A 22,157-nucleotide genomic window follows, 5' to 3' on the forward strand; every position below is an offset into this window, starting at 1 on the left:
CACATTATCTTTTTACCAATATCATGAACAGCTAATCAAAGCAGATGCAAACAGGATTCGATTTTTGAAATACAGAGAATCAGATTACAATATATGGACACAAAACTGCAGTGAATGCTTCAGTATATGCTGAACAAGAGGACTGCAACAGACGCAAACCTTTAATGCAAAGAAAACAAAAAGTTTATGCAACAAAACGTCTTTTAAGAGAGTATAGTTCTTTTGTATTTCTTCACTTTAACCATCCTTTTTTTTTATTCTCTCTCTATCCATGAAGTAATCAATAGGTGAAAGGCCACAGTTATTTCAATGACAACAGGGCATCACTGCTCCCTCTTCCACTGTACACACACACACCTGTCAAAATCACAGTGGTACATAACATCCAGAAAGAACACAATTTGAACATCACAGAATCTAAGAGTCTGCAGCTTTTTATCAGTCTTTCAGAACATTTACAAAAAAACATTCAAAGAAAAATCGTACGTGTTAAAACAAATCTGATCTTTCTAAAACAGACACTTTGGAAACAGTAAATCAAATAGATAACATTTTCTAAAATGAAAAATACAAGAAAAAACCTAATTAGCATATGTATGTATTAAAACTACAAACATGATTTTTTATTTTGTTAAAAACATTTCAAAAATTGACATTTCATTTTAATGTCAATTTCATTTCATTTTTAAATCGACATGTTTTGGCTTTCAGTTTGTTTCGAGTCTGATGTTTTCTTTTGTTTGTACTGAACACTGTGATGTGACTTTTTTCAAAAACTGGACATCATCGTACAAGAAAAACACTCAGGTCTCTTCAAGCCCTCTGACTGAATATTGTAAATTAGCATTCCCCTTGGAAAAACCATACCACAAATACTCCGATTCTTCAAGCCCTCTGACCCAATATTGATGATTAGCATACTCCTAAGAAAAATCATTCCATAAATACTCCCAATTCTTCCATCCCTGACCCAATATTGACCATTAATGTACTCCTAAGAAAAATCATTCCACCGAACAGCACATTCCCTCGACACGTCCTTGACCTTGACCCAACCATGAACCCAACATTCCACAGCTGTAATCCAAGTCAGGTAAGAGACTGTCAGTGGAACCACAATGCAGAAGGTGATTAAGGGACACTTTCTGTGGACAACAGTGAAGACAGTCAAGGTGGGTGGGTGCTACATGGCTGGCCTCTGGATGCGAGGCACCAGCACGATCTGCCCCCCTGGGTGCTGGAAGGCAGCGTGGGCGGCAGGGATGTGCTGGACATGCTGCACCGGCTGCATCATGGGCTGGGGAACCGCTGCCGATGCCGGAAGTCCTCCCATGGCCATGTGGGCTGGAATCATCACCTGTTGGCCTGTAACACACACCACACACCACCTGAATCATCACCTGTTGGCCTGTAACACACACCACACACCACCTGAATCATCACCTGTTGGCCTGTAACACACACCACACACCACCTGAATCATCACCTGTTGGCCTGTAACACACACCACCTGAATCATCACCTGTTGGCCTGTAACACACACCACACACCACCTGAATCATCACCTGTTGGCATGTAACACACACCACACACCACCTGAATCATCACCTGTTGGCATGTAACACACACCACACACCACCTGAATCATCACCTGCTGGCCTGTAACACACACCACCTGAATCATCACCTGCTGGCCTGTAACACACACCACACACCACCTGAATCATCACCTGTTGGCATGTAACACACACCACACACCACCTGAATCATCACCTGTTGGCATGTAACACACACCACACACCACCTGAATCATCACCTGTTGGCCTGTAACACACACCACACACCACCTGAATCATCACCTGTTGGCATGTAACACACACCACACACCACCTGAATCATCACCTGTTGGCCTGTAACACACACCACACACCACCTGAATCATCACCTGTTGGCATGTAACACACACCACCTGAATCCCCCCCCCCCCCCCCCCCCCAAGTGTAGGAGACTGGTTATATCACTTCACCACAACATCCACACATCAACAGGACTGGTTACCTCACTTCATCACAACATCCATACATCAACAGAACTGGTTATGTCACTTCATCACAACATCCACAGGACTGGTTATCTTACTTCACCACAACATCCATACCAACACTCACGAACTTCCCCACAAACTCACCAGCAGCGTTGATGGCTAAAATGTGCGGCTGAGCCTGAGCTTGAGCCTGAGCCTGGGCCTGAGCCTGGGCCTGCACCTGGGCCTGAGCCTGTGCCTGAGCTTGTGCAGCCTGTGCCTGAGCCTGCACCTGAGCCTGCATGACCATGGCGGTGTGAACGCTGGGGTGAGCAGCTGCAGCAGCAGGGGAATGGCTGACAGCAATCTGCAGGCCGGGGTGGTGGGGGTGTGGCATCAGAGTGACAGTTCCTGGCAGGCCTGTGGCTCCCAGCTGTGCCGCCTGCAGTTGGGGATGGCTGGCGGCGGCCACTGACTGGGGCAGCGCCATGATGGGGGCTCCCTGCAGAGTCATCCCGGGGTGGGGGGCTGCCAGTCCTGCCAGACTCACCTGGAAACACCGCTACAATCAGACATTTCACTACCTGCTGTCCTGACCTCTACAGTCACACACCTCTACAGTCACACACCTGTCCTGACCTCTACAGTCACACACCTGTCCTGACCTCTACAGTCACACACCTCTACAGTCACACACCTGTCCTGACCTCTACAGTCACACACCTGTCCTGACCTCTACAGTCACACACCTGTCCTGACCTCTACAGTCACACACCTGTCCTGACCTCTACAGTCACACACCTGTCCTCACCTCTACAGTCACACACCTGTCCTCACCTCTACAGTCACACACCTGTCCTGACCTCTACAGTCACACACCTGTCCTCACCTCTACAGTCACACACCTGTCCTGACCTCTACAGTCACACACCTGTCCTGACCTCTACAGTCACACACCTGTCCTCACCTCTACAGTCACACACCTGTCCTCACCTCTACAGTCACACACCTGTCCTGACCTCTACAGTCACACACCTGTCCTGACCTCTACAGTCACACACCTGTCCTGACCTCTACAGTCACACACCTGTCCTGACCTCTACAGTCACACACCTGTCCTGACCTCTACAGTCACACACCTCTACAGTCACACACCTGTCCTGACCTCTACAGTCACACACCTCTACAGTCACACACCTGTCCTGACCTCTACAGTCACACACCTGTCCTGACCTCTACAGTCACACACCTCACTACCTGTCCTGACCTCTACAGTCACACACCTCACTACCTGTCCTGACCTCTACAGTCACACACCTCACTACCTGTCCTGACCTCTACAGTCACACACCTGTTCTGACCTCTACAGTCAGACACCTCACTACCTGTCCTGACTTCAACAGTCAGACACCTCACTACCTGTCCTGACCTCTACAGTCACACACCTGTTCTGACCTCTACAGTCACACACCTCACTACCTGTCCTGACTTCTACAGTCAGACACCTCACTACCTGTCCTGACCTCTGACCTCTACAGTCAGACACCTCACTACCTGTCCTGACCTCTACAGTCACACACCTCACTACCTGTCCTGACCTCTACAGTCACACACCTCACTACCTGTCCTGACCTCTGACCTCTACAGTCAGACACCTCACTACCTGTCCTGACCTCTACAGTCACACACCTCACTACCTGTCCTGACCTCTGACCTCTACAGTCAGACACCTCACTACCTGTCCTGACCTCTACAGTCAGACACCTCACTACCTGTCCTGACCTCTGACCTCTACAGTCAGACACCTCACTACCTGTCCTGACCTCTACAGTCACACACCTCACTACCTGTTCTGACCTCTACAGTTAGACACCTCACCACCTGTTCTGACCTCTACAGTCACACACCTCACTACCTGTCCTGACCTCTACAGTCACACACCTCACTACCTGTCCTGACCTCTACAGTCACACACCTCACTACCTGTCCTGACCTCTGACCTCTACAGTCAGACACCTCACTACCTGTCCTGACCTCTACAGTCACACACCTCACTACCTGTTCTGACCTCTACAGTCACACACCTCACTACCTGTCCTGACCTCTACAGTCAGACACCTCACTACCTGTCCTGACCTCTACAGTCACACACCTCACTACCTGTTCTGACCTCTACAGTTAGACACCTCACCACCTGTCCTGACCTCTACAGTCAGACACCTCACTACCTGTCCTGACCTCTACAGTCACACACCTCACTACCTGTTCTGACCTCTACAGTTAGACACCTCACCACCTGTCCTGACCTCTACAGTCAGACACCTAAGTTACTATGTTCTGTCACACCTACATTACCCACCTGTCAGCAAGGTAAATCCCCTTACCTCTACAAAGTGGTGTGCAGTGTGTGTGAAGAACAGTGGTGTGCAGAGTGTGTGAAGAACAGTGGTGTGCAGAGTGTGTGAAGAACAGTGGTGTGAAGACAGTGACATACAGACAGACCTGAATGGCAGGGTGTGCAGAGTGTGTGAAGAACAGTGGTGTGCAGAGTGTGTGAGGAACAGTGGTGTGAAGACAGTGACATACAGACAGACCTGAGCAACGTGGTGTACAGTGTGTGAAGAAGAGTGGTGTGCAGTGTGTGTGAAGAAGAGTGTGCAGTGTGTGTGAAGAAGAGTGGTGTGCAGTGTGTGTGAAGAAAAGTGGTGTGAACACAGAGACATGCAGACAGAACACAGACCTGAGCAGCGAGGTGTGCAGTGTGTGAAGAAGAGTGGTGTGAACAGAGACATGCACTGTGGCGAGGTGTGCAGTGTGTGAAGAAGAGTGGTGTGAACACAGACATGCAGACAGAACACAGACCTGAGCGGCGAGGTGAGCAGTGTGTGTGAAGAAGAGTGGTGTGAACACAGAGACATGCACTGTGGCGAGGTGTGCAGTGTGTGTGAAGAAGAGTGGTGTGAACACAGAGACATGCACTGTGGCGAGGTGTGCAGTGTGTGTGAAGAAGAGTGGCGTGAACACAGAGACATGCACTGTGGCGAGGTGTGCAGTGTGTGTGAAGAAGAGTGGTGTGAACACAGAGACATGCACTGTGGCGAGGTGTGCAGTGTGTGAAGAAGAGTGGTGTGAACACAGAGACATGCACTGTGGCGAGGTGTGCAGTGTGTGTGAAGAAGAGTGGCGTGAACACAGAGACATGCACTGTGGCGAGGTGTGCAGTGTGTGTGAAGAAGAGTGGTGTGAACACAGAGACATGCACTGTGGCGAGGTGTGCAGTGTGTGTGAAGAAGAGTGGTGTGAACACAGAGACATGCACTGTGGCGAGGTGTGCAGTTGTGTGAAGAAGAGTGGTGTGAACACAGAGACATGCACTGTGGCGAGGTGTGCAGTGTGTGAAGAAGAGTGGTGTGAACACAGAGACATGCACTGTGGCGAGGTGTGCAGTTGTGTGAAGAAGAGTGGTGTGAACACAGAGACATGCACTGTGGCGAGGTGTGCAGTGTGTGTGAAGAAGAGTGGTGTGAACACAGAGACATGCACTGTGGCGAGGTGTGCAGTGTGTGTGAAGAAGAGTGGTGTGAACACAGACATGCAGACAGAACACAGACCTGAGCAGCGAGGTGTACAGTGTGTGTGAAGAAGAGTGGTGTGAACAGAGACATGCACTGTGGCGAGGTGTACAGTGTGTGTGAAGAAGAGTGGTGTGAACAGAGACATGCACTGTGGCGAGGTGTGCAGTGTGTGAAGAAGAGTGGTGTGAACACAGACATGCAGACAGAACACAGACCTGAGCAGCGAGGTGAGCAGTGTGTGTGAAGAAGAGTGGCGTGAACACAGAGACATGCACTGTGGCGAGGTGTGCAGTGTGTGTGAAGAAGAGTGGTGTGAACACAGAGACATGCACTGTGGCGAGGTGTGCAGTGTGTGTGAAGAAGAGTGGTGTGAACACAGAGACATGCACTGTGGCGAGGTGTGCAGTGTGTGTGAAGAAGAGTGGTGTGAACACAGAGACATGCACTGTGGCGAGGTGTGCAGTGTGTGTGAAGAAGAGTGGTGTGAACACAGAGACATGCACTGTGGCGAGGTGTGCAGTTGTGTGAAGAAGAGTGGTGTGAACACAGAGACATGCACTGTGGCGAGGTGTGCAGTTGTGTGAAGAAGAGTGGTGTGAACACAGACAAGAAGACAGAACACAGACCTGAGCGGTGTGGTGTGCAGTGTGTGAACAGTTGCAGAGAGAACTCGATAGACCATTCAATCCTTTCCCGTCTTCATTTTACATTGGGCATTAACAGCACTGTTCTCAACTGGATGAAATCTTATCTCACTGATCGAGTCCAGTCTGTCATTATCGATAATTTCCAGTCTGAACCAGTTAAAATCAAACACGGAGTCCCACAGGGATCTGTTTTAGGCCTAGTTCTCTTCATACTGTACACTGCTCCTCTTGCTGAAATTATCAAGCACCACAATGTTAGCCATCGTTCCTATGCTGATGACACTCAACTTCAGAAGAGTAATACCCCTGAAAAATTGTCCTCGCTCTTGCAAGAAACATCTGAATGCTTCCTGGACATTCAAAACTGGATGACTCTGGGTTAAGTTACAATTTAACACAGACAAAACTGAAGCAATGATCATAGGAACTAAACAAAAAATCTCTTCCATCACAAGTGACAAAATCAAACCTGGCTGTACATCCATCCCTCTTTCCAGCTCAGTCAAAAACCTCGGCGTTGTCCTTCCCAACACACTGTCTATGCAAAAATTTATCAGTCAGACATGTCAATCCTGCTACTGTCAACTGCGACGCATCATTTCCATTCGGAAATATCTGTCCACCAACACAACATCTAGACCTGTCATTTCTCTCATTCTCTCTCGCCTTGACTACTACAACTCTCTATTATCTGGTTTGCCTGCTTCATCTATTCAGTCCCTTCAGCGCATACAAAAAACTTGCTGCCCAACTCGTCCTCAGAAAGAAAAGATCTGAGCACATCACTCCTCTTTTGCAACATCTCCATGACTCCCTGTCTCACACAGAATAAAGAATAAGATCAGCACTCTTATGTTATAAATGTATTCACAAATCTGCCCCTTCCAATCTTTGTGGCTGCCTTCCCCTCTACACTCCATCTTGCTCTCTACGATCAGCTTCAGATCCACTATGTTTACGCATACCCAGATTCAAAGACTCTACTGTTGGATGCTGTTCTTTCTCGGTCTCTGGACCTTGCATTTGGAATGAACCTCCTTTTTCGCTTCATCAGGTCTCCACACTCAGCTCTTTCAAGTCTGGCCTTAAAACCCACCTCTTCACAAGATAGCATCCCTCTCCTGCCTCTTGTCTTCAGTTTCTTTCAGTTTTAGAGTTATGCATGTGTGTGAATGACTGGTGTGAAAGCACTTAGATTTGTCTCTGCACGAGATTCAGCGCTATATAAATACTATCATTATCATTATTAGAACACAGACCTGAGCGGCATGGTGTGCAGGCAACAGGATGGGCTGTCCAGGCTGTGCAGTGTGCAGCAGGTGAGGGGTGCCGGGCACGGACATAGGGGAGGCCACAGGCTGGGGAGAGATGAGCATAGTGGGCTGGTGCTGCAGGAGGGGGGACTGGGGGGCCGGCACCAGCACAGTCGCCGGGCTCTCCTCCACCCCCACCCCAACCTGCCCCGCCTCAAAGGCCGCACGCTCCATCTCGGCCTGCTCGCTCTCCACTGTCGTCTCCCCTTCCCCCCCATCCTGCGGCTGGGCCTCCTTCTCCTCCTCACTGTCAGAGGATGAGGACTCAGGCTCCCCTTTCTCCCGCTGCTGCTGGCGCTTCAGCTGCTTCTTGGCGTGTTTCTGGGCCTGCTCCTGCAGTTTGCGGTACTGGTCTGCCTGCTCCGGGGGGATCAGCGGCTGCATCGGCTTAATCTCCTCCTCCTTCTTCGGGGGAGGGGGTGGCTGGGGGGACGGGGGTTTTGGGGGAGGCAGTGGGGGTGGGGGAGTGCTCACTTTCTCCGTTTCCTGGGGGGGCTGGCTTTGTGGTGCCGCCTGTGGGGGGTTGGACGGGGGCGGCTGTTGCATTCTGGGGCCCTGACCCTGCTCCCCCGGGGGTCCCTGGTGCTGGGGGGGGCCCATGTCACCAGAGGCGGGGGGAGGGAAGGGAGGGGGTGGGCCCATGTTGGGGGGTGGACCTCGGAAGCCAGGTGGAGGACCCCCCATGTTAGGCGGAGGCATGCCTGGGCCACCTCCACCCTGGGGGTGAGGGGGGCCGCGGGGAGGTCCAGGTCTGTGGGGGGGTCCCATCCCGGGCCGGGGAGGGGGGTAGGGGTGGGGCGCGTCACCGTGAGGGGGGCCGCGAGGGCCGGGGGGACCTCTGGGGCCAGGGGGACCTCTGGGGCCAGGGCCGGGCGGGAGGCCTTGTCCGGGATGAGGGCCATGAGGCCCAGGGCGGGGGGGACCCATGCTGCGGGGGCCTGGTCCAGGCGGAGGCCCCATGCCTGGCGGCCCCATGGGGTGAGGACCAGGAGGACCTCGAGGTCCCGGAGGTCCCATCCTGGGCCCAGGGCCGCCTGGACCCATTCCTGGGCCAGGTCCGTGGCGAGGGCCGGGTCCTGGGAACATTCCTCGAGGAGGGGGGCCCCTGAAGCCAGGGGGGCCCATGCCGCGTGGGGGGGGCATGCCCCGAGGGTTGCCATGCCCATGACCCATGCGGTGCGGAGGTCCGTCAAAGCCCATGGGGGGTCCATCAAAGCGGGGAGGGGGTCCATCAAAACGGTGAGGCGGAGGACCATCAAAGTGGGGAGGCGGAGGACCGTCAAAGTGGGGGGGAGGGGGGCCATCAAAGTGGGGGTGGGGGGGGCCATCAAAGTGAGGGAGTGGGGGCCCGTTGAAGCGCTGAGGGGGACCGTCATAGCGAGGGGGAGGGCCATCCATGTGGTGGGGGGGCATGTGGGGATTGTGGGATGGGTGGTGGGGACCCGGAGGTCCAGGGTTGTGGATGGGACCCGAGGCAGGTCCTGGGGGGGCTGGTCCTGGGGCAGGTCCCTGGGCAGGTGGTGCTGACCCCGACCTTGACCCTGGCCCTGACCCCGACCCTGACCCTGCAGGTGCTGAGGCTGCTGGGGGAGAGGTGTGAGCAGCGTCAGCCCCACCCTGAGGGGCACCGTGAGGGTTCCCTGGCGCGGCACACTTCTCCGTTTTGACAGGAGGGGGTGGGGGGGGCACCAGGGGAGCCGGCTCTTCCTTGCTGGCCGCGTCTGTGGAGGGGCCTGGCGTGCTGGAGGTCACCGGCATCACCGTGGCAACAGTGCTGCTGGCCGGGGGGGTGGGCAGAGGAATGCTCGTCAGCTTCTCCGCGTCCGCCTTGCTTTCACTGCCGGTGTCCAGGGACGTGGAAACAGGCAGCGGGATTTCTGTGGGGTCGCTACTCTTGGGCTCCACCTTCTCCTTCACCGTCAGGGCAAGGGGCGACCGCCGACGTCTGCGGCTTCGAATCTTGCTGCGCGAGCGTGACTTGCTTCTGGAGGATCGTGAACTGTAACGAGATCTAGAACGAGAACGCGAGTGACTGCGGGAATTGTAACTCCAGGATCGGGATCTGGAGTAGCTGGACCCGGAGTAACTGGAGTAGGAGCGGCTCCTCCTGTGATAGGACCTGCTCCGGGAAGTGCTCCTGGAGTAGCTTCGTGATGACCTGCTCCGTGACCTGGAGCGGGATGTGCTGTAGTAGGAGTAACTCCTATAACTGGACCTGGACGACCGAGAGTGCGACCTGGACCGGGAATAGCTGCGCGAATGAGATCTGGAGTCCCTGCTGCGTGAACGACTAGATTCTTCAGAGCTGTAGGATTTCTTGCCCCTGGAGCGGCGACGATGGTTTCCGTGCTCCGGTGCCGACTTGTGGCTGTTGTGCGTGGGCTTGCCATTGTCCACAGCTTCTGCAGGCGCCGGGGGTACAGTGGCTGTCTTCTCCTCCTCATCACCCCTCTGCGAGGTCTCCACCGCCTTGACCACTGGGCCATTGGCCTCCTCTTCACTGTCACTGCTGTCCCACTTTGACTTGGTGCTGTCATCAGGACACTTGTTCTCATACAGCCCTTCCAGTTTGCTCCATGTGTCTTGGGTCTTTGAAGGCGCTGCTGCCACTTTGTCCTCTTTGTCCTCAACACCCAGCATCTTGGACACTTTGTTGGGAGTCTGGCATTCAGTGCTGGAAGTGCTGGTCTGTCGCTTTCTCACAGAGTTGGCCGGAGCTGCCTTGGGGGTGTGGGCGGCCTCTGTGGCCTCTTTCTTGGCTCCCCGCTTCAGTTCCTGGGGGGACTTGATGGCTGTGGCCGCCTCCTTGCCCGGTGCCTGGCCCTTCACCACAGGGCTCTTCTTCTTGTCCGCCTTGTGGCCAGTGTCCTCAGAGCCCACCTTGAGCATCTTGGCCCCGTCCGTTCCTGCAGCCACCAGCTCCTTCAGTTTGTCTCCCTCTGCTTTGCTGGGGTCGGTCACCTGAGGCACTTTCATCTTCTTAATCTTCTTCACTTTGGACGGTCCAGTGTCCAGCTTGGAGGCTTCTGCTGCTGCTTCGTGTTCAGCGTCTGCCTCATTGTAGTCGATCTTCACTTTGGGCTGGTTGGCCTTCCACTTGGCTCTGGAGCCCTCTTCCCCTTTGGCATTGGCCGAGGACCCGTCTTTGCGTGATGCGGTCCTACGGCTCTGGTGCTTCTTCCTCCTCTTGTGGGCTGACCGCTTGCGCTGCGCTTTCTTGTTGGGCGCATCTCCATCCACCATGTCTGTGGCAGTGGTGCTCTCCCCCTGACCCGCAGTCTCCAGAGCTTCCTTGTGCGTGCGTTTACGCTTGGACCTCTTCCGGTGGTGGTTGGCACTCTTCTCCGGCTTGCTGTTGGCTGTGGCTTTGTCCTCCTCTGCCTGGGGCCCCACAGCTGTGCTGCCGTCCTCCTTCTTCTCTTTCTTGTGCTTCCTCTTCTTGTGCTTGTGTCGTCTCTTCTTTTCCCCTCCCCCCTTCTCCGCCCCCTCCCCCTCTCCCTGGCCATCCTGGGTCCCCTCGCCCTTCTGACTGTGCCGGTGCTTCTTCTTCTTTTTCTTCTTCTTCTTGCCCGCCTTTTTCTCCTTCTCCGTTTTTTCTTCCCCATTCCCTCCTGCACCAGTGTCTGCAGCTGTCTCCTGGCCCTCAGCCCCTGCACTATGGACCTCTGTTGCTGGCTTGTCTTGTCTGTGGGCAGTGGTGTGGGGGGACGGGGCAGCGGCTTGGAGAAGCAGCTTGAAGTCAAAGTACAGAGGGTTGCAGCTGTAGGGCACGGGGGGCTGGGTGCTAGTGTACTGAACCATTTCTGCCGGCCAGTCCAGGCTGCAGGCCTCGTCCTTACAGCTCAGCACTTTCACAAAGGTCGTCAGCACATCACTGCCGCCACAATCACCACTCCCCTCCACCTCCTTCTTCTCCACCCTCTCTTCACTGAAACAGAAACAATGCAGTCCTTTAAACATCCACCCTCTCTTCACTGAAATACAAACAACGCAGTCCTTTAAACATCCACCCTCTCTTCACTGAAATACAAACAACGCAGTCCTTTAAACATCCACCCTCTCTTCACTGAAATACAAACAATGCAGTCCTTTAAACATCCACCCTTTCTTCACTGAAACAGAAACAATGCAGTCCTTTAAACATGCACCCTCTATTCACTGAAATATACACAATGCAGTCCTTTAAACATCCACCCTCTATTCACTAAAATATAGACAATCCAGTCCTTCAAATATCCACTTCTCTTCACTGAAATATACACAATGCAGTCCTTTAAACATCCACCCTCTTTTCACTGAAATACAGACAATGCAGTCCTTTAAACATCCACCCTCTTTTCACTGAAATATACACAATGCAACTCCAGTTCACTATCCTTCAAACATCCACCTCTTTTCACTGAAATATAAACAATGCAGTCCTTCAACCCTAGGCTGCCTGAAGGATGAGATCACTCGTCAGCGCAACCGTGTACACTTCACTGCCACAATGACGAGATAACTTGTCAGTGAAATATTCTTACTTTTCTCTGGTTTGTATGGAGTTTGCTGACAAAAACACTGGTAGCTTTAGCTTGGGGAATCTCTCTAGATTCTATTGATAGCTAATAACACAATCTACGTCATGAGGTAGTCCTCTACAGCAGCAGAACAGTGTACACACACACACACATATCTATATATATACACACACATGACAACCACAGCACAAAGTGTCTGACATGTCTAGACCAGGGCTGTGGGCATAGAGCAGAAGGCAGAGGCAGACTTGTAAACACACACACACACACACACATATATATATATATATAAATATATATATGTAATAATAATAATAATAATGTGAGGAAGGTTGTTCCAGATGTGAGGAGCAGCAAAGAAGAAAGAACATTCACCATATTTTCTTGTACTGACAAAAGGAAGTTTCAAAAGGTAACAGTCAAACACTGATAAGGTCAGAAAGATATGTAGGTCCTGCGGAGTGGATAGCAGAATAGCAGAGACACACAACTATGTATTTAATTCTTGCTTCAATGGGGAGCCAATGTAGAGTGCGGAGGTGAGGAGAAATGTGATCAGAACGTGGGACTCTGCGAGTCAGATGGACAGCATTGTTTTGAAGTTTTTGAATTCACTGAAGTAGATCAAGTAGACAACCAATGAGAAGAGAATTACAGTAGTCGATTCGGGACAACACAAAAGCAGACATAAGTGTTTTAGTAGTTTCGACAGAAAGGTACTGACGGGTAGAGTTGATGCGCTGAAGTTCACAATTCACAATGTGTATCAGATTTACTACCTGAGCGTGCATGATGAGGTTTGAGTCAAGAATGACTCCAAGTTCCCTGCTGATTTAGAAAACTGAACTGTGGCATCACCAACCACAGGAAAAGAAGTAGATGTGGAAATTCTTGTAGAGGAAATAATCATAGCTTCAGATTTGTCATTTACTGTTGAATGTCATCCAGGATTCAACATCAAGAATACAATCCTGCTTTGACAGAATCAGACTGTGTACTTGTTTTGTTCTGCAGAACTGTATATAATACATATATCATACACACGACAACTACAGCCCGAAGTGCCTGACCTGTCCAGACAAGGGCTGTGGGCAGAGGGCAGAGGCAGACTGAGGGAGGACCGCGGAGCCACATCAGCCTCCGCATCATCCACATCTGTGGCCTCTGGGGTGAATGCGGCTACAGCAGTGGTCACTTTGTTGGCCGACTTCTTGAGGGAGAAAGACACCACAGAGCTGCTCTTGGCACCGTCCCCCTCCCTGGCACTGCTGACAGACTCTGGGCCGTCTTTGTTGTCCTCTGCCTTCTCCTTGGTGGGGGGGCCATGTGGGGGACCTGTGTTGTTGGGCTGGATGTCTGCAGCTGGCCTGTTAGTGACAAACATCGACCACACGTCTTTCCACTGTTAGTGGCAAACATGACCACACGTCTTTCCACTGTTAGTGGCAAACATCGACCACACATCTTTCCACCCTTAGTGGCAAACATCGACCACACATCTTTCCACTGTTAGTGGCATATATCGACCACACATCTTCCCGCCATTTGTGGCAAACATCAACCACACATCTTTCCACTGTTATTGTCCTACATTTACCACATGTCTTTCCACTGTTACTGTCCCACATTTACCACACGTCTTTCCACTGTTACTGTCCCACATTCACCACACATCTTTCCACTGTTACTGTCCCACATTTACCACATCTTTCCACTGTTACTGTCCCACATTTACATCTTTCCACTGTTACTGTCCCACATTTACCACACGTCTTTCCACTGTTACTGTCCCATATTTACCACAAGTCTTTCTAATGTAACTGTGCCACATTTACCACACATCTTTCCACTGTTATTGTCCCACATTTATCACATATCTTTCCACTGTTACTGTCCCACATTTACCACACACCTGTCTCTCCACTGTTAACTGTCCCACATTTACCACAAGTCTTTCCACTGTTACTGTCCCACATTTACCACACACTTGTCTCTCCGCTGTTAACTGTCCCACACTGACCTGTTACTGTCCCACATTGACCTCGCACCTGTCTTTCCACTGTTACTGTCCTACATTTAACTCACCTGCCTCTCCACTGTTACTGTCCCCACTTGACCTGTTACTGTCCCACACTGACTTCACACACACTTCACACCATCTTCTCAAAACAGCTGACCCTCAGAATTTTATACTGAAAATCACTCGGACAGCTCAAAATCTAAAATTTGGTGGTCAGCGCCCATTTTTGACATCTGATCATTAAAAACCACCAACCAAGAAGTAGTCATTCTGACATCTGATCATTAAATACCACCAACCAAGAAGTAGTCATTCTGACATCTGATCATTAAATACCACCAACCAAGCAGTCAATTTGACATCGGATCATTAAACACCACCAACCAAGTAGTAGTCATTTTGACATCTGATCATTAAACACCACCAACCAAGGAGTAGTCATTCTGACATCTGATCATTAAACACCACCAACCAAGGAGTAGTCATTCTGACATCTGATCATTAAACACCACCAACCAAGAAGTAGTCATTCTGACATCTGATCATTAAATACCACCAACCAAGAAGTAGTCATTCTGACATCTGATCATTAAACACCACCAACCAAGCAGTCAATTTGACATCGGATCATTAAACACCACCAACCAAGTAGTAGTCATTTTGACATCTGATCATTAAACACCACCAACCAAGTAGTAGTCATTTTGACATCTGATCATTAAACACCACCAACCAAGTAGTCATTCTGACATCTGATCATTAAACACCACCAACCAAGTAGTCATTCTGACATCTGATCATTAAACACCACCAACCAAGAAGTAGTCATTTTGACATCTGATCATTAAACACCACCAACCAAGAAGTAGTCATTTTGACATCTGATCATTAAACACCACCAACCAAGTAGTAGTCATTTTGACATCTGATCATTAAACACCACCAACCAAGGAGTAGTCATTCTGACATCTGATCATTAAACACCACCAACCAAGGAGTAGTCATTCTGACATCTGATCATTAAACACCACCAACCAAGAAGTAGTCATTCTGACATCTGATCATTAAACGCCACCAACCAACGAGTAGTCATTCTGACATCTGATCATTAAACACCACCAACCAAGGAGTAGTCATTTTGACATCTGATCATTAAACACCACCAACCAAGAAGTAGTCATTTTCACATCTGATCATTAAACACCACCAACCAAGAAGTAGTCATTTTGACATATGATCATTAAACACCACCAACCAAGAAGTAGTCATTCTGACATCTGATCATTAAACACCACCAACCAAGAAGTAGTCATTTTGACATCTGATCATTAAACACCACCAATCAAGAAGTAGTTATTTTGACATCTGATCATTAAACACCACCAACCAAGTAGTCATTTTGACATCTGATCATTAAACACCACCAACCAAGGAGTAGTCATTCTGACATCTGATCATTAAACACCACCAACCAAGAAGTAGTCATTTTGACATATGATCATTAAACACCACCAACCAAGAAGTAGTCATTTTGACATCTGATCATTAAACACCACCAACCAAGGAGTAGTCATTCTGACATCTGATCATTAAACACCACCAACCAAGGAGTAGTCATTCTGACATCTGATCATTAAACACCACCAACCAAGGAGTAGTCATTCTGACATCTGATCATTAAACACCACCAACCAAGGAGTAGTCATTTTGACATCTGATCATTAAACACCACCAACCAAGGAGTAGTCATTTTGACATCTGATCATTAAACACCACCAACCAAGAAGTAGTCATTTTGACATCTGATCATTAAACACCACCAACCAAGAAGTAGTCATTTTGACATCTGATCATTAAACACCACCAACCAAGTAGTCATTTTGACATCTGATCATTAAACACCACCAACCAAGTAGTAGTCATTTTGACATCTGATCATTAAACACCACCAACCAAGAAGTAGTCATTTTGACATCTGATCATTAAACACCACCAACCAAGTAATAGTCATTTTGACATCTGATCATTAAACACCACCAACCAAGAAGTAGTCATTTTGACATCTGATCATTAAACACCACCAACCAAGAAGTAGTCATTTTGACATTTGATCAAAGTTACAAATGAATGAACTGTATGGCATCACAAATAGAAATGCAAGCCCAGACTACATGACCCACACATTGACACAAATCTCTACCTTTTGGCCTGCTCCTGCTTGGCTCCATCTTTTTTGGTTGCTGCCGCCTGGAAACAACAGTAGAAAGCAGTGAAAACCATTTTCAGCGCTTTCCTTCAGACTTCACCCACACAAACAGCTACACCTCTGGCTGTGAACGATTCAGACAGTAAACAATGATCACACATGTGGAGCAGGGCGGACATTTTGGACACACTGCATAACAGATGACAAATGATGGCAAGATGAAGAGTCAGGTGGAAACACAACAAACTGCCTGCTAAAGCCAGAACAAGATGATGTCGACTGCTTTGTTCCACGTGCAGTTTCTGTCCTATGAACAGTGAATGCTGTCTGTGTCTGGAAGGGGAACTGGAGATATCTACACATGGTTTCTGTCCAATGAACAGTGAATGCTGTCTGTGTCTGGAAGGGGAACTGGAGATATCTACACGTGGTTTCTGTCCAATGAACAGTGAACACTGTCTGTCTGGAAGGGGAACTGGAGATATCTACATGTGGTTTCTGTCCAATGAACAGTGAATGCTGTCTGTGTCTGGAAAGGGAACTGGAGATATCTACATGTGGTTTCTGTCCAATGAACAGTGAATGCTGTCTGTGTCTGGAAGGGGAACTGGAGATATCTACACGTGGTTTCTGTCCAATGAACAGTGAACGCTGTCTGTGTCTGGAAGGGGAACTGGAGATATCTACACATGGTTTCTGTCCAATGAACAGTGAATGCTGTCTGTGTCTGGAAGGGGAACTGGAGATATCTACATGTGGTTTCTGTCCAATGAACAGTGAATGTTGTTTGTGTCTGGAAGGGGAACTGGAGATATCTACATGTGGTTTCTGTCCAATGAACAGTGAATGCTGTCTGTGTCTGGAAGAGGAACTGGAGATATCTACACATGGTTTCTGTCCAATGAACAGTGAATGCTGTCTGTGTCTGGAAGGGGAACTGGAGATATCTACATGTGGTTTCTGTCCAATGAACAGTGAATGCTGTCTGTGTCTGGAAAGGGAACTGGAGATATCTACATGTGGTTTCTGTCCAATGAACAGTGAATGCTGTTTGTGTGTGGAAGGGGAACTGGAGATATCTACACATGGTTTCTGTCCAATGAACAGTGAATGCTGTCTGTGGCTGGAAGGGGAACATGTGGTTTCTGTCCAATGAACAGTGAATGTTGTTTGTGTCTGGAAGGGGAACTGGAGATATCTACACATGGTTTCTGTCCAATGAACAGTGAATGCTGTCTGTGTCTGTGTCAGGAGGGGGACTTGAGGTGTGTATGATCCACAGTGGTTTCTGTCCAATGACCAGTGAATGCTATATGTGTCTGTATTTGGAAGTGTGTACATGCTATTCCTTCATGCATGTCAAGAGCACACGGGAAAAATATCTTATACAGATGACTTATGTTTCTAAACATGCATCTCATAATGTAATGCATTTTTTAAGATTTTTTTTAGTTCAAGTAGAAAATGTCATTTCATTCTGGTATTTCATAAATCAATACCAGGAATATCAATATAAAACAATACAAGAAACAAGCCTTTCCTTCCACAAGATAAACACTCAGCTGTGGAAAAAGTGCACAATTAAAGCTGATGAACAAATCCTTAACCCTTTGAGGCCTGAGTTCCTGAGCAATTTTAACCCTTCTGCCCGAGCTCCTGAGCCAAAATTTGCAAATAATTGGTATTAAACCCTTTGAGCCCTGACCACCGCTTTACCGGTGGCAGAGAAAAATGACATAATGCCCAGCCACTGGCTGAGCAGTGCGTAAACACTTGAAGTGTGCAGAGTCTCAACCTGGCCCATCAGGGCAGAAATCAGGAACAAAACGTGCGAGAAAACAACTGAACACAACGCAGCAAGTAATTGATATGCTTGATGATTTATCAGAAGTAGAGTATGACAATGATTACTCTGAGAGTGAGGTGGAATTCGAATCGGATGATTCTGCTACAGATAGTGATGTTGAAAAAGAATCCGAGCATGCAGAATCAGCTGATCAAAGGAGGCGTGTCAGGTTGAGACTCTGCACGCTTCATGGTAGAAATCGATCCTTTTTATCCAAAGCACATGCACAAAACACAGTAAGGGGGCACGGCAATGTTGGTACTGTGTTCGCTGGCGTCAGAATATTAGAGTTTTTCTGACTGGCTCTTCAATATAAGTCAACCAATAGCAAAACACGACACAAGTGTTTACGCACTGCTCAACCGGTGGCCAGGCATTATGCCACCCCTCCCCACCACTGGTAAAGCGGTGGTCAGGGCTCAAGGGTTAAAGTTCAATAGTGTTCACAAGGTCAGTTACTCTGCACCTAACAGTTGATTTCCTTCTTCTCAAAGACATCATCTTCCAGCACCATCTGAGGAACTAGTAAACTTCAAAAAATAATATCTGTAGGTCCGCAATTTTTCTTATTTTCAAACATTCATTATTCAACAGCAAAATCAATCATTTTTTTCAACGGCTAAATTGTTTCTTTCTGTCAGATGTTTTCTTCCTCCCTTGAACCACTGCACAGATGGGAATCCATGATATTTCCTTACATTTCTTTCTGCAACTCCCATATTCGTTCACATCTACAAGTGGAACTTCGTGCGCATTACTGTTTTCACCCTTCCAGTAATTCACTCCGGACGACGGAACACTATAGCGTTCTTGACGTAAGATGCGGTTCTGGACGACAGAATACTATAGCAGTTTTGACAATTAAATTTTTTTCCACATTTTCCTAATGGGGTAGCTACACCAGGCATTGCGAACATGTCAAGGGTCGAACGGAAAGTTTCATCGTGAGATCCCGTAACAATACACTCACCGGCATGCCATTGAGTTCGGCACCCCACATGACAAGCTAATCTGCATATGTATCGAAAACAGCGTCACAGACAATACAAGTGAAAATTTTTGGAGCAAACAGGATCACGACAGCAGCTTTTTACTGCTGCTAAAGTGATTGAAATGCTTCAAACTGAAAGTTTCGACATTGACGAGGATGATGAAGACATTGAATAAAGTATCTGCAGTGAAGAAAGCTGCCAGCAAGAAGGTACTGACAATGATTCAGCTTCTGAGGGCAGTGAAGAGGGATGGGGGTGGGCATACACATGGCGTGAGGAGAGGGGCCAGTGGGTCAGGTACACCTAGTTTCATTCAGTTACTTTACATTTTGTATTTTTTGTGATTTCTTTTCCTAACCCTAACAAATGGATCGTCTGTAGGGAAAAGCAAGGGAGAACACTGTTTGTCCCGAGTGAGTTAAAGTAGCTATAACTCATGAGTACAACATTGTGTATGTAAGTAGCCGTGTGTTACTGTTTTCACCCTTCCTTTAAAGCCGCTTTTACCCCAGAGAACACCATCATGTACCAAGGTTCACTCAGTCAGTGTGCAGTGCGTGCCGTACCTGGCGTGCCCGTGTGATGGCCCCAGTGGTCGGCCTGGCAGCAGGGGGCGGGGCTTCAGGCTTGGTGCTGCCAGCTGATGCCTTGCCTGCTCCTCCCTCCTCCCCCTGTCACAGCAACACACACACACACACACCACACACACACACACACCACACACACACACCACACACACACACACACACACACACAGACACACACACACACACACACACACACCATAAACACCATTCTTGTCAGCTGTCTTCAAAACACAAGCACTGTGTGACAGAAAGCAAGGTGAGGGCAGAGGTCATCTGCATGTATCAACACTGAAGCTGAACTGGACAGTTGCGTATGTACTGCACAGTGCTTTCCACAGACAATAACATGGCCACCACCTTATTCTTCAACGCACATTTCTTTAAAAGCTTTCCACAGACAATAACATTGCCACCAACTTTATCTTCAACGCACATTTGTTCAAAGCTTTCCACAGACATGGCCACCACCTAATTCTTCAAAGCACATTTGTTCAAAGCTTTCCACAGACAATAAAACAGCCACCATCTAATTCTTCAACACATACTTGTTCAAACCTTTCCACAGAAAATAACATAGCCACCACCTAATTCTTCAAAGCACACTTGTTCAAAGCTTTCCACAGATAATAACATGGCCACCAACTTATTCTTCAACGCACACTTGTTCAAAAACAGCACAAATCCTTAGTGCCATCACACGGACATCACATTCACATGTACATGCCAGTATCTCGATGTCACCAAACTGAACAAGATGGCCACATGACAGTGCAGTGGATAAACCAGGAACCTACTACCTCAAAGTACAACAGGACAGAGGTGCAGTGCACATGGTGTCAATTTCTGTGGATGTTCAAACCACAACATGACAATGACATAGTGCACATGGTGTCAATTTCTGTGGATGTTCAAACCACAACAGGACAATGACATAGTGCACATGGTGTTACTTTCTGTGGATGTTCAAACCACAACATGACAATGACATAGTGCACATGGTGTTACTTTCTGTGGATGTTCAAACCACAACATGACAATGACATAGTGCACATGGTGTTACTTTCTGTGGATGTTCAAACCACAACATGACAATGACATAGTGCACATGGTGTTACTTTCTGTGGATGTTCAAACCAGAACATGACAGTGACATAGTGCACATGGTGTTACTTTCTGTGGATGTTCAAACCACAACATGACAATGACATAGTGCACATGGTGTTACTTTCTGTGGATGTTCAAACCACAACATGACAGTGACATAGTGCACATGGTGTTACTTTCTGTGGATGTTCAAACCACAACATGACAGTGACATAGTGCACATGGTGTTACTTTCTGTGGATGTTCAAACCACAACATGACAATGACATAGTGCACATGGTGTTACTTTCTGTGGATGTTCAAACCACAACATGACAATGAGATAGTGCACATGGTGTTACTTTCTGTGGATGTTCAAACCACAACATGACAGTGACATAGTGCACATGGTGTTAATTTCTGTGGATGTTCAAACCACAACATGACAGTGACATAGTGCACATGGTGTTACTTTCTGTGGATGTTCAAACCACAACAGGACAGTGACACAGTGCACATGGTGTCAATTTCTGTGGATGTTCAAACCACAACAGGACAGTGACATAGTGCACATGGTGTTACTTTCTGTGGATGTTCAAACCACAACATGACAATGACATAGTGCACATGGTGTTACTTTCTGTGGATGTTCAAACCACAACAGGACAGTGACACAGTGCACATGGTGTTACTTTCTGTGGATGTTCAAACCACAACATGACAGTGACATAGTGCACATGGTGTTACTTTCTATGGATGTTCAAACCACAACATGACAGTGACATAGTGCACATGGTGTTACTTTCTGTGGATGTTCAAACCACAACAGGACAGTAACATAGTGCACATGGTGTCACTTTCTGTGGATGTTCAAACCACAACATGACAATGACATAGTGCACATGGTGTTACTTTCTGTGGATGTTCAAACCACAACATGACAGTGACATAGTGCACATGGTGTTACTTTCTGTGGATGTTCAAACCACAACAGGACAGTGACATAGTGCACATGGTGTTACTTTCTGTGGATGTTCAAACCACAACATGACAATGACATAGTGCACATTGTGTTACTTTCTGTGGATGTTCAAACCACAACATGACAATGACATAGAGCACATGGTGTTACTTTCTGTGGATGTTCAAACCACAACATGACAATGACATAGTGCACATGGTGTTACTTTCTGTGGATGTTCAAACCACAACATGACAATGACATAGTGCACATGGTGTTACTTTCTGTGGATGTTCAAACCACAACAGGACAGTGACATAGTGCACATGGTGTTACTTTCTGTGGATGTTCAAACCACAACATGACAATGACATAGTGCACATG

General features: G+C 48.4%; 1 protein-coding gene across 4 annotated transcripts in view; it reads right to left on the reverse strand.

The window, feature by feature from the left end:
- Window positions 1-1,041: 1,041 nt before the first annotated feature.
- LOC143290360 (uncharacterized) overlaps window positions 1,042-22,157 on the reverse strand; it is a 68,618-nt gene continuing 47,502 nt past the window's right edge. For all 4 annotated transcript variants that reach the window (XM_076599733.1, XM_076599731.1, XM_076599732.1 and 1 more), the window contains 6 exons: window positions 19,709-19,813; window positions 16,299-16,345; window positions 13,149-13,445; window positions 7,505-11,486; window positions 2,189-2,573; window positions 1,042-1,365 (listed from right to left, as the gene is read on the reverse strand). In XM_076599733.1, coding sequence (XP_076455848.1) covers window positions 1,184-1,365; window positions 2,189-2,573; window positions 7,505-11,486; window positions 13,149-13,445; window positions 16,299-16,345; window positions 19,709-19,813 — 4,998 coding nt within the window. In that variant the 3' untranslated portion in view covers window positions 1,042-1,183. The remainder of the gene's footprint in view (window positions 1,366-2,188; window positions 2,574-7,504; window positions 11,487-13,148; window positions 13,446-16,298; window positions 16,346-19,708; window positions 19,814-22,157) is intronic.

Source organism: Babylonia areolata, chromosome 15 (assembly GCF_041734735.1).
Source record: "Babylonia areolata isolate BAREFJ2019XMU chromosome 15, ASM4173473v1, whole genome shotgun sequence".
Classification (NCBI taxonomy): domain Eukaryota; kingdom Metazoa; phylum Mollusca; class Gastropoda; order Neogastropoda; family Buccinidae; genus Babylonia; species Babylonia areolata.